The sequence below is a fragment of the Chiloscyllium plagiosum genome, unplaced genomic scaffold (genome assembly GCF_037043375.1).
Source record: "Chiloscyllium plagiosum isolate Xiang-an unplaced genomic scaffold, Cpla_swu_hap1 HiC_scaffold_12, whole genome shotgun sequence".
Taxonomy (NCBI): Eukaryota; Metazoa; Chordata; class Chondrichthyes; order Orectolobiformes; family Hemiscylliidae; genus Chiloscyllium; species Chiloscyllium plagiosum.
The window spans coordinates 41,742,126-41,755,121 of record NW_028270150.1 but is presented as its reverse complement, the minus strand read 5'-3'; the positions used below and the strand labels follow the sequence as shown (position 1 = coordinate 41,755,121).

The following is a 12,996-nucleotide window of genomic DNA, read 5'->3' as shown; positions in this document are numbered from 1 at the left end:
ACTTCAATTTAGCTGCTGTCAAAATATCCTGTATTTGACTCTTGATAGTTTAAAAATGGTTTGGGATGATTGGTAACACTGGACTATCAGTGCATAGTTAAGATTTCAATGTACTTATTTTTCTGTTTTTCAAATAATGCTCAAAGGAAGTTAGAATTTTTTGTCATTTTAGAAGGAACATACTAGTTTTCAGTTAAATAATAAAATCAAACGGAGTTTCTACCTTATAAGATGTTTCGACTTGTTGCTGTTTTTCAAATATTGTTTGCCATGTTGGTCGAGAGAATTAAAAAAGAAATGATTCTACCTTTGACCTCAGAATTAACTATTTTTTTCTTCTGTCAAATATATCACATTCATGATAACAGCCATAAATGGCACCAACAACACATCCGAAGATTAGTTTGACAGGTTGGTACTACTTTTAAGTACCAGATTAAGAAATGTGAAGTCATCAATTTCTGTAGGAATAAGAGTAAAAAGGACTGTTATTTGAATGGCAAATAATTACAGCATGCGGCTATGCAGAGGGACCTAAGTGTCCTTATGCATGAATCATAGACGTTTGATCTGCAAGAGCAACAGGTAATTAAAAAGGCAAATGGAATTTTGTCCTTTATTGCTAAAGGGATTGAGTTTAAAATCAGGGAGGTTACGTTACAGCTATATAGCATGCTGGTGAGGCTACACCAGGAGTACTGTGTGCAGTTTTGGTCTGTTTACTCAAGAAAGGATGTACTGGCACCAGGAGAGGTGCAGACGAGATTCACTAGGTTGATTCTGGAATTGAGAGAGTCGGTTTACGAGGAAAGAATGAGTAGACTGGGATTATATTCATTGGAATTTAGAAGAATGAGAGGGGATCTTATAGAAACATAAAAATTATGAAGAGAATAGATAAAATTAAGGGGAGCAGATTTAGAAACAAATTGAGAAGAAACTTCTTCTCTCAGAGGGTTGTGAATTTATGGAATTCCCTGCCCAGTGAAATAGTTGAGACATCCTCAGTAAATGTTTTTAAAGTCAAAGTAGATACTTTATTGAACAGTAAATAAATTAAGAGTAATGGAGAGAGGATGGGTAAGTGGAGCTCAGGTCATGAAATGATCAGCCATGAAGGGCCAGAAGGCCTAATCCTGTTCCTAGTTCTTACATTCTAAGCGTATCTTACTTGGAAATCAACTCCTATCCTACCGTCTCTGTTTCTTGTCCGTCATTGACAGTAATTACATGATTCTGCCCTCTGGAATTTTTTTGATGATACTGATCTATCTGTTCCGACATTTGAAAATGTTCTCAACTAAACCTTCTGTCACTGTGAAGACCATAGAGTCATAGTCATATAGCACAGAAACAGACCCTTTGGTCTAACTCACCAAATTTTTCTCTTGTGGACTAAAAATATGGAATAGTTGCCACTTTAGATCAAGGAAATGGTGGAAGAATATGTTGCTATTTAAAAATTAGTTTCTGGACCTAATCGTGAGTTGTGTCTTCACTGTTACTGTATTCAAGTAGAGGGGAACATGTTAGACACTTTGGCTATGTGTGTCTGTATTCAGGGTAGTTTTGGCCAGAGATGATCCTTTGGTTTTGATCATTTGCTGTGAGCTCAGTAGAGTAAGTATCTAGGTCTCTCTCTCTCTCTTCCACCTATGCGGAGAAATAACAGAAAATTTAAGAGTGGCACAGTGATCAGCACAACTGCCTCACATTGCCAGGAATCCAGAATTGATTCCAGCCTGGGGCAACTGTCAGCATGGAGTTTGCATGTTTTCCCTGTGTATGCATAGGTTTCCGTTGGATACTCCGATTTCCTTCCATAGTCCAAAGATGTGCAGGTTAGGTGGATTGGCCATGCTAAATTGCTCAAAGTGTTCAGGGATGTGCAACCTAGGTGGGTTATCCATGGTAATTGCAGGGTAACAGGGATAGGGTAGAGGTGTAGGTCTTGCTGTGATGCTGTTTGGAGGGTTGGCGCAGACTCGATGGGCTGTATAGTCTCCATTTGCACTGTAGGGATTCTGTGATTCTAATCTTCTTAATGCTGTTATAGAGTCATTGAGATGTACAGCACGGAAACAGACCCTTAGATCCAACTCATCTATGCTGACCAGATATCTTCACCTAATCGAGTCCCATTTGCCAGCACTTGGCCCATATCCCTCTAAACCCTTCCTATTTTTCTACCCATCCAGATATCTTTTAAATGTTGTAATTGTACCACCACTACTTCCTCTGGCAGCTCGTGTGAAAAGGTTGCCCTTTAGGTCCCTTTTATATTTTTCCCCTCTCACCCTGAACCTCTGCCCTTGAGTTCTAGACACCCCCACACCAGGGGAAAGAGTGTGTCTATTTATCCTATGCATGCCCCTCATGATTTTATAAGTCTCCATAAGGTCACTCCTCAGTCTCCGACACTCCAGGGAAACACCTCTGGAGTTTAGAGTCAGAGGTGACTTAATTGAAACAAAATATCCTGAAGGGACTTGACCTGATGGATGTGGAAATAACATTTCCTCTTGTGGGAGGATCTAGAACTCAGAGTCATAGTTTAAAAAAAGGGTTCCAATTTAAGATATAACTAAAATAATTCTCTGAGGATTAGAATCTCCTGTCCTCAAAAGGCAGTGAATGCAGATTTTAAAATATTTTTAAGACAGAAGTAGATTCTTAATTACTAATAAAAGACTAACATTGAAATGCAGGAATGTAGAGTTGAAGTTAAATCAGACCAGTCACGATCTCATTAAATGGTGGAGGAGGCTCAACGGTTGAGTTGCTTACCTTTGTATATACCTGCCACACCAAGGGTTCCTTCTAAGACTTTCTTAAGACCTACTTTATGATTTTCAAGGACTACCTTTTGGTTTTCAGAGACTCTTTTTTATTCTCACTAACTCCTTTAATAGATGCTGAAGTAAAAATCCTGAAGGGTTCTGCCCGAAATGTCGACTGTCCTGCTTGCCTGATGCTGTTTGATCTGCTGTGCTTATTCCAGCTACAAGTTTTATCAACTCTGACTTTTCATCAACCGCAGTCATCACTGTCTCCAAGTATCATTACCTGCCATACATGGGGAATATGGACACACAAAAGGACTGGAAGACTTCGACTACATTCTCAATTTTTACTGCTCCATTAAATAATGACAAAATGCACAGAGAAGGGATCATTTTAACACACAATAAACTTAACAATGCCAGTAACAACTCCATAATTTTTTTTTCCATTATAGAGTACTTCTTACACTGGTTCAATTTTTTTTTAGGAAGGTACCCCATTGACTTCTTTATTGCTTATTCACCATCTCGTGATAAGACAGCACCCAACCAAAGCCATTAGCATCAATTGCCTTTTCAAAAGGATTAGTAAAGTCAGGGGCAGTCAGTAATGTGTTATTCATTAAGATTGCCTTCAGCTTCTTAAAAACCATTTGGTTTATTAATTTCAACAGGACCAGGTAGATAATTGCAGGAAGAAAGTTCACAGTAACTGGGAGTTCAGAATGAAGTGTCACGGTCTAAGGATACAAGATAAGCCATTTATGGTTGAAATGTAGAGAAATTTCTTCATTCAGTGTATTAAGCCTGTGGAATTTTCTATTGTAAGTTTTCAAGGAATTAGACATAGTTCTTAGGTTTAAATGCATGGGGAGAAAGTAGGAAGAGGGTATTGAGATGATCAGCAATAATAAATGGTGGAGCAGAGCCAAATGGCCTACTCGTGTTTCTGTTTTCAATTATTTAGATTAGATTACTTACAGTGTGGAAACAGGGCCTTCAGCCCAACAAGTCCACACCGACCCGCCGAAGCGCAACCCACCCATACCCGACATTGACCCCTTTAACCTAACACTACGGGCAATTTAGCATGGCCAATTCACCTGACCCGCACATCTTTGGACTGTGGGAGGAAACTGGAGCACCCGGAGGAAACCCACGCAGACACAGGGAGAACGTGCAAACTCCACACAGTCAGTCGCCTGAGTCGGGAATTGAACCCGGGTCTCTGACGCTGTGAGGCAGCAGTGCTAACCACTGTGCTACCGTGCCGCCCACAAGGAATTTAGTCAAATTTATGTTTCTAATTCTTGCTAACTCGAGTGGCTTGATATACCTAGTTCTTCTTGTATTTCTTCTAATCCCAAACGATATGTCAATGTAAATTAGCTCTGGCTTCTTGGCTTTTTACAGAAAATTCCATTTTAAATTTGTTCGCCAATTTTATCGCTTTTGCATTGTTTTTCAAGACTTAACTAATCAGGAATACAACTTCCATTTGTGGATGTATTTAGCTGCCTCCACTGCCATCATATCTAATAGGAGACATACCTTGTTTCTCATACTATCAATTACTGAAGACTCATTTCATGTTAAATCTCACGTTGTCTACACTCAAAAATCTTACATCGAACCCCAAACTTTTGTTACAAAGACAAAGGAAGAGTGGTTTGGTGATAAATTCATTGTTTCGTAAGCAATCACAAATAATTAAATTCTCAGTTGAATCAGTAGAGTTGTTCAATCGTTTGACTTTGACAAGACACACACCAGATTGCATTAGTAAACAGAAAAACATTTATTATAAACAAACGTATTTGTTAACAAAAGAAAAACATTAACTATTGCTTTCATTCTCAAATAGGACATATAAGACGGACTGGTCAGCAGAAGTGTCATGGGGGAAGGGGAAATAAATGGAAAAAGTAACAAAATCTTTGATCGAGACCAAACTGCAAAGGGTCAAATTAGATCATTTTCTCATTGCTCTTTTGGTTTTTGGCAATAGCACGTTGATGGATGATCTTAAGTTCAGTAGTTGGTCAGTTGAATCTTGGTCTTTCCCTGAGTCAAAAATCACACACCAAGGTATAGTCCAACAGGTTTATTTGAAAACATTAGCTTTCAGAGTGCTACTCCTTCATCAGGTAGCTGTGGAGCAGGATCATAAGACACAGAATTTATAACAGAAGATCTCAGTGTCCTGCAACTGAAACGACATATTGAACAAACCTAGATTGCTGTTACGTCTTTCATCTTTTCGAATGGTTTGCAGGTTTTGGTTCATTAATATGTAAATCCCAGAACCCCTTTCAGTCATGTTCTCAAGATAACCTAAGGTTTTATGAAAAAAAAGTGACATCTCAGCTCAGACAATGCATTAAAGGTATTAGGTTAGAGTCTGTCTGTATCCCAATCTTAAGCCAGACTGATTCTATTTCAAATGTAGAAATTTATAAAATGTTACATGGATTGACAGCTTGGGACATTGATTGCCTGCAGACTGTGTGCATTTTGAATAAAATAGAAGGTATCTGCAATTACAAATCTGAAAATGCAATTCATCCCGTAGACTTATATGTGTATGTGCACGCATGTGAGGGGGTGAGAGAGAGTGTCAGTGTGTGCATATGAGTGTGTGCATGTTTGGTAGAGTGTGTACGTGAGTGTGATGGAATATAAGCCTGTGACAGGGTGTGTGGGGGGGTGTATGTGTGTGTGTCTGAGAGAGGCTGTGTATATGAGAGATGGTCTACGTGAGTGTGTCTATCTGTGTGCTTGTGTGTATAGTGCGGTGGGGTCATCTGTATTGTGACATGAACCCAAAGTCACAGTTGAGGCCATCCTCATGGGTACCAAACTTGGCTATCAGCCTCTGCTCAGTCACTCTGCATTGTTGCGTACCCTGAAGTCCGCCTTGGAAGATGGTCACCCAAAGATCCGAAGCCGAATGCCCCTGACCGCTGAAGGGCTCTCCAACTGGGAGGGAACATCCCCATCTAGTGATTGTTGAGCGGTGTTCATTCATTGGTGTTGTAACGTCTGCTTGGTCTTGCCAACATACCATGCCTCTGGGCATCCTTGACTGCAGCTTATGAGATAGACAACTTTGGCCAGGTCAATCAAGTTTGTGAGACATGATTTCCCATGCACAAAGCCATGCTGACTATCCCTAATCAGTCCTTGCCTTTCCAAATACATGTCGATCCTGTCACTCAGGATTCCCTCCAACAACTTGCCCACCACCGAAGTCAGACTCACTGGTCTATAGTTCCCTGGCTTTTCCTTAAATAGTGGCACCACATTAGCCACCCTCTAGTCTTCCAGCACCTCACCTGTGGCTATAGATGATACAAATACCTATGCAATGGTAGTATCCATGTCAACACACTGACATGTCTTGAAGTGGTTGCCATGGCAGTGTTGCAGGGTGTTGTGGTCGATGTTGTCCTGAAGGCTGGGCAGTTTGCTGCGAACAATGGTCTGTTTAAAGTTTGGCAGTTGTTTAAAGGTGAGATGTGGAAGCGGAGGGAATGTCTTGGGCAAGTTGCTCATCCTCATTGATCATATGTTGCATGGCGTATTTCTCCACTCCTGGGAAGTACTTGACAATGAAAGTCGCATTCCCTATCTGTCTCCTGAGGAGGTCATTACGTTTTCTCGCTGTGACACGTCCAAACTGGCGATCGATGAGTTGAGCATCATACCCTGTTCTTATGAGGGTGTCCTTCAGCAACTTCAGGTGTCTGTCTTGTTCCTTCTCATCTGAACAGATCCTGTGTATGTGAAGGGCTTGTCCGTAGGGGGTGGCTATTTTAATATGTTTAGGGTGGAAGCGAGAGAAGTGCAGTATCGTGAGGTTATCAGTGGGTTTGGAGTAGAGTGACGTACGTGATGTAGATGCATGTGTCCAAGAATGAGAGAGATACTGAAGTGGTCCATAGTAAATCTGATGGTGAGATGAAACTCCTTGATACCACAGTGCAGTTGTTTCAGTGACTCCTCGCCATGGGTCCAGAGGAAGAAAATGTCATCAATATATCTAGTGTATAGTGCTGGTTGAAGGTCCTGTGCAGCAAAGAAGTCTTGTTTGAACTTGCGCATGAACATTTTGCCGTTTTGGGGTGCAAATTTGGTTCCCATACTGTTCCATGTGTCTGGATGAAGAACTTGTTGTCAAAGGTGAAAACATTGCGGTTGAGGATGAAGCGGATGACTTGTTGGATTGTGCTTGGAGATTGGCAGTTGTTGATATTGAGTAGTGAGCCTGTCGCAGTAATGCCGTCATCGTGGGGTACGCTGGTGTAGAGTGCCGAAACATCCATTGTGACGAGGAATGTTCCTGGTTCGACTAATCCATGGGTGATGAGTTTCTGAAAGAAGTCTGTAGTGTCGCGACAGAAGCTGAGGGTCTCCTGTACAATGGTTTTCAAGATGCCTCGACATAGCCAGAGAGGCTCTCGCACACAGTTCCGTTGCCTGACACGATGAGACAACCAGGTAGGTTGGTTTTGAGTATCTTCGGAAGGCAGTAGAAGTCCCCCATGTGAGAGGTACGTGGGATGAGGGTTTGTAGGGAACTCTGCTAGACTGGATCAAAATTCTTCATCGATCTGTTTAGTTCACGGGTGTGTTCTTTGGCCAGATTGGTCAGTAGTCTCCTGTAGTGTTTCTGGTTGTTCAGTTACTCGTACACTTCCTTGTAGTAGTCTGTTCTATTCTGAATGACGATGGCTCTTCCTTTATCTGCTGGTTTGATGACAATGTTGTGCTTGGTTTTGAGAGCATGGATGGCATTGTGTTGGGATCGGGTGACATTTTGTTCTACTTTTTGGGTGCAGCTGATGAATCTGGCATTTACAGATTTCCTGACAGTTTGAGCATACGTGTCAAGCCCAGGGCAGCAGCCCACCTGTGGGGTCCAAATCAACTCCTTCTTTGGTTGCTCCACTACAGTCATCTCTCTGATGACTGTTCCGGTTCATCTGTTGTCTCATTGGGATCGCTGCTGACATCTTGGAAGAATTCCCGGAGTCTCATTCGTCTGATGAATTTTTCCATGTCTGCCACAAGACTAATAGGGTCAATTTTGGTGGTGGGGCAGAAATTGAGTCTTCGGCTAAGAACTTCAATCTCTTCCGATTGGAGGGTGTGTTCTGATAAGTTGACGATCGATTTCCCCATGGTGTGAGGGGACAGCAGCCATCATGTACGCAGCAGGTACTCATGTGACTCGGCCAATGTTGTCCATCTTATACACTACAGGCAAGGATGCCCCAAGGCATGCTTCATTGGCAAGACCAAGCTGACACTATGACAGCGGTTGAATGGACACCATGCAATAATCACCAGACGGAGATGCTCCCCCCCCCCCAGTCGGGAACACTTCAGCGGTCAGGGATATTCGCCTTCGGATCTTTGGGGATCATCCTCCAAGGTGGACTTTGGGACATGCAACAATGCAGAGTGACCGAGCAGAGGCTGATAACCAAGTTTAGTACCCATGAGAATGGCCTCTGCCAGGATCTTGGGTTCATGTCACACACACTCAAGTAGACTCTCTCTCATACACACACACATAGACACCTCTCCCACACTCACACCTACACACACTCTCTCACAGGCTTACACTCCATCACACTCACGCACACACTAGCACACTCTCACATGCACTCAGTCACAATCTCTCTCTCTCTCTCACATGCACACATATAAGTCTATGGGGTGAATTGCATTTTCAGAACTGTATTTGCAGATACATTCTACTTTGTTCAAAAAACACACAATCTGCAGGTACTCCATCCATGTAACATTTTATGAATTCCTACCTTGGTCATAGTGTATGGCTTATAGTCTGGCTCAAGATTGGAATACAGACAGACTCTAACCTAACACCTTTAATATATTATATGAGCTGAGATGTCACCCTTTTTTATAAAATCTTAGATTGTCTCGAGAATGTGACTGGAAAGTTCTGGGATTTACATATTAATGATCCAAAACCTGCAATCCATTCTTAAAGATAACAGCAATCTATATTTGTTCAATATATCATTCCAGTAGCAGGACACTGAGATCTTTTGCTAGAAATTCTGTGTTTTATGATCCTGCTCCACAGTTACCTGATGAAGGAGCAGCACTCTGAAAACTAATGCTTTCAAATAAACCTGTTGGACTATAACTTGGTGTTGTGTGATTTTTTAACTTTGTCCACCCCAGTCTATCACCAGCACATCCACATCACGGTTACCGGAGTTAGAAGTCCTTTTCAGGGTCTTTTTATCCATTTTCAGGATTTGGGTTTTCCTAGGTGTTCAATTTGGGTGCATGTTTGCCCGCTCTGTGCATTTTGAACATTGGTTCAGACCCAGCTTATTCAAGTCACAAACAGCACATTTTTGATGTTCAAACATGACCCTGACCTTTTGGGGTAATTATCTTTTTGAATTCACTGCCTTGTTCTCAACGTGCACTGAAGATCAAGCGAGGTTTGAGGAACAGCACCTCAGCTGTAAGTTAGGGATCTGACTGACTTCTGGACTGAAACTGGACTTTTTGACCAATTACCCCCATTTTGATTATTTTTGCCATATTTGACAAATATGTCCCTTACCAGTTATCCCTGTTTGTCTTTCACTTCATGAAGGAGAATGTGAGGACTGCAGATGCTGGAGATCAGAGCTGAAAATGTGTTCACTTCATGACATCTTTTTGTCATTCCCTCTACAGTTCTCCACTGTCTCCCCCGCCCCAGCATATAACAACTGAAATCTCCAATCTGTAAATCTGAGGGAGTTCCATTCCAACTTAAACTTTAATCAATGTTTCTCCCCCCACTGATGTCATTGCATGCTCCTTCTGCAGTCAGTTCAGTTTTCCCGCTTGCGCATTATTGCATTTCTCGGTGCGCTTTCGAGTACGGCCGGTGCCTGCTGTGACGCGTGTCCGTAGTGAGCCAATCAGAGGCGGGCTTCCTCGGGTTTGAATGTGACGGCCGTTAGCGGAGTTGCTCGGCGTCATGGCGGTAGATGAGATCCGGGTCTGTGAGAGACTTAAGCGCAATGGCTGGAAGTTCAGGAGGACAATGGAGCGAATATTCCAGGAGGTAGTGAGAAGCCCGGTGCTGCCAGACGGCCTGGGGCCCGCTGGCGCTTTGAAACGCGCGCGAGTCGGTGCATCTCTGCTGCCGTCACGGCCACATTGTGCGGATTGGCAGCCGCTCCCCAGCGAGTGGGGAGGACGTCGGGGTCAAGACTAGAGTAGTGCTGGAAAAGCACAGCAGGTCCGGCAGCATCCGAAACAAAGGAGCGCTTCATCAGGAATTTTCCTGCTCCACGGATGCTACCTGACCGCCTGTGCTTTTCCAGCACCACTCTAATCTCCAGTATCTACAGTCCGTCACTTTGGCCGTGGAGGACATCGGTGAGAGCATGGGGAGGGTTGTAACACCGGTTGGATTGGGCTGGAGAGGGTTGGACAGGCGGAGTGAAATCCGGCGAACAAGAGGAGGTGGGAGGCATCATTAAAGGGATGGTCACTGAGGACGGGTTTGGGTGCAGGCACTGAGCCACCCTATCAAGGCGAATACCGAATAGAAACAAAACTTGCCGAAGGTGTGAGATGGCAATTGCAATGCCATTTGTCAAAAACGCACAGATAAAACACCATAATAAGATTGCAGACCAGCTGCATGTCAGTAAGTACAGCTGGACACGATGCATTGAGCCCAGGTTCTTTGCAAAAGACAGCTCACTGTGGACACTCATTCCCATATTTCAGAAAGATCAAAAGATCGTTATAGTCTATGTAACAGTGCGGTATGAAAATGACAGCAAAGCACTGGAAATGGCATAGTGTGAAAAAAGCAAGAAATATAAACACCCTAACGCCAAGATAATGGAATTTACGGGAGGCTCTGAACCCAAGTACTTTGGCTTCGTGATGGGCGCATGAAACAAGCGGCTGGGCCTGAATAACAGCCTCATGAAATTCCTCAGCATTGAAAGATTTGAAACCTTTTCCCAAAAGACATCCAGACTCACGTTATCATTGACACTCGGAGTATTACAACTCTTCAGTGATAAGTAAGCAACCTATCGTTAACAGGCTCTGGCTGGAGACTCGGAGTGGCCGAACCCCACCAAAAAAGTGAAGTAAGAATAAAAAAAGGGAGCGCCGGTCCACCAATATCACGATCAGTCTGATACCAGACTAATGGAAGACCACCGAAGCCGAGCCTCATATAACTCCAGTACCACCCCGGCCCTTGGCCTGTGGTGATGCTAGAGAGTTCAAAATATTGACGGGCGATGTAAAGACTTGAAAAAGGCACTCTTGAGTGTTTCAAAATAACCCTTCCCCTTACTTCAAAATCTCTGCTGTAAATTTCTGAATTTTCTAAGATTCATTGTCACCACTTCTCATTCTTCTTGATTCTGGTGATTGGAGGTCCATTCCCCTCAAAAACATATGAACATAGTCTGTCTCTGTCCCAGTCTTGAGTCAGACTTGTCCTGTTTCCAAAATAGGAATTTATAAAATGTTATATTAATTGACAGCCTGCAGATTGTGTGCTTTTTGAGCAAAATTAGAATGTATTTGCAAATTCAGTACATTGGCTTATTTGGGTGTGTATGAGTGTGTGTGCTTGGTAAAGTGTATGTTGTGTAACCTGGTGTTGTGATTTTTAACTTTATCCTCTCCAGTCTAACACTGGCACCTCCACAATATGATTCAATAGGGTCAAGGCTGAACTGTACACTTTTGCCATCCAAGCAATTGGTCTGGTGAACCTCAACTGCACCCATGTTTAGCAAATATGTACCTCCTTTAGGAGACAAAAATTGGACATTATTCTGGGTGCAGTCTCACCCAAGGTTCTCCACAATTGAAGCAAGGTGTTTTTAGTCCTAGGCTCCTTGTCTTTGTGATAAAGGCTAACATAGCATTTGCCTAATTTTTGCTGCACCTATATGCTATCTTTCAATGACTTATATACATGGAAAAGTGGGACTCCTGTGGCACAGTCGTAGTGTCTGTTTCTGAGCCAAGAGACCTGGGTTAATGTCCTGTGTGTCCCAAAGATATGTCAAAACATCTCTGAATAGGTTAATTAAAAATGCCTGGCATAGTTTCCCAATCGCTCATTATTTAAGAAATACTTTGCACCTTCAGTCTTTCTACCGAAATGGATAACTTCACACAAACTGCATTATATTTCATCTGCCACATTCTTGCCCATTCACATAGCCTTTCCAGTTCCCCTTGAAACCTCTTTGCATTCGTTTGAAATTCCCATGAATGTACTTGAATTTCCATCCATCACCCTTTTCAAGCAGTCCATTACAGAGCATGACTGATCATTACATAAAAGAAATTCTCACCTCACATTGGCTTTTTTAGTCATTTACCGAATTTATATATGCTTTGCAAATCAACCCTCTTACTGATGGGGCAAGTTTCATATATACTCCATTAAAGGCGTTAATGATTTTGCCATTACTACTGAGCCACCTCTTAAACTTTTTCTGCTCAAAGGAGAGCAACCCCAGATTCTCTATTATATCTACATAACTAAAGTCTTATCCATATTGTGGTTCTGGTTAATCTCTGTATACTAAGCCCTTAATACACTCTGAATTTATGTTGCCAGAAATTGAGCACAATGCTCCAGCTAATTCCGAACTAGTGTTTCCTGAAGGCCCATGGTCTAATTACTTTATCTTTGCACTCTTTTAACAAGTATAACTCCTTATTTTTAGTAGCGATTTTGGGAAGATTTACAGCTCAAGTTGAGGTTCTGGATCTAAGTTTGCTTGCTGAGCTGGAAGATTAGTTTTCAAATGTTTCATCACCATACTAGATAACATCATCAGTGAGCCTCCAGTGAAGGCTAGTGTTTTGTCCTGCTTTCTATTTGTCTCGATTTCTTAGCGTGGGTGATATCATTTCCAGTTCTTTTTCTCAGAGGACGGTAGATGGGAAGCAAATCGATGTGTTTCTTGATAGAGTTCCAGTTAGAATGCCATGTTTCGAGGAATTCCCGTGCGTGTTTCTGTTTAGCCTATCCTAGGATGGATGTGTTGTCCCAGTCAAAATGCTGTCCTTCTCTGTCGGTATGTAAGGGTACTAGTGATAGTGAGTGATGTCTTTTTGTGGCTAGTTGATATTCATGTATCCTGTTGGCAAACTTTCTGCCTGTTTGTCTGTTGTG

At 42.4% G+C, this 12,996-nt stretch overlaps 1 protein-coding gene across 5 annotated transcripts in view; it reads left to right on the top strand.

Annotated features, from left to right (window-relative positions):
• The first annotated feature begins 9,790 nt into the window (after nucleotides 1-9,790).
• Nucleotides 9,791-12,996, top strand: part of hjurp (Holliday junction recognition protein) — a 48,673-nt gene continuing 45,467 nt past the window's right edge. For 2 of the 5 annotated variants that reach the window (XM_043701050.2, XM_043701048.2), the window contains exon 1: nucleotides 9,791-9,888. In XM_043701050.2, coding sequence (XP_043556985.2) covers nucleotides 9,802-9,888 — 87 coding nt within the window. In that variant the 5' untranslated portion in view covers nucleotides 9,791-9,801. Of the gene's footprint in view, nucleotides 9,889-9,928; nucleotides 10,206-10,232; nucleotides 10,937-12,996 lie in introns of those variants that run through there. The other 3 variants (XM_043701049.2, XM_043701051.2, XM_087992709.1) reach the window with 3 other exon arrangements.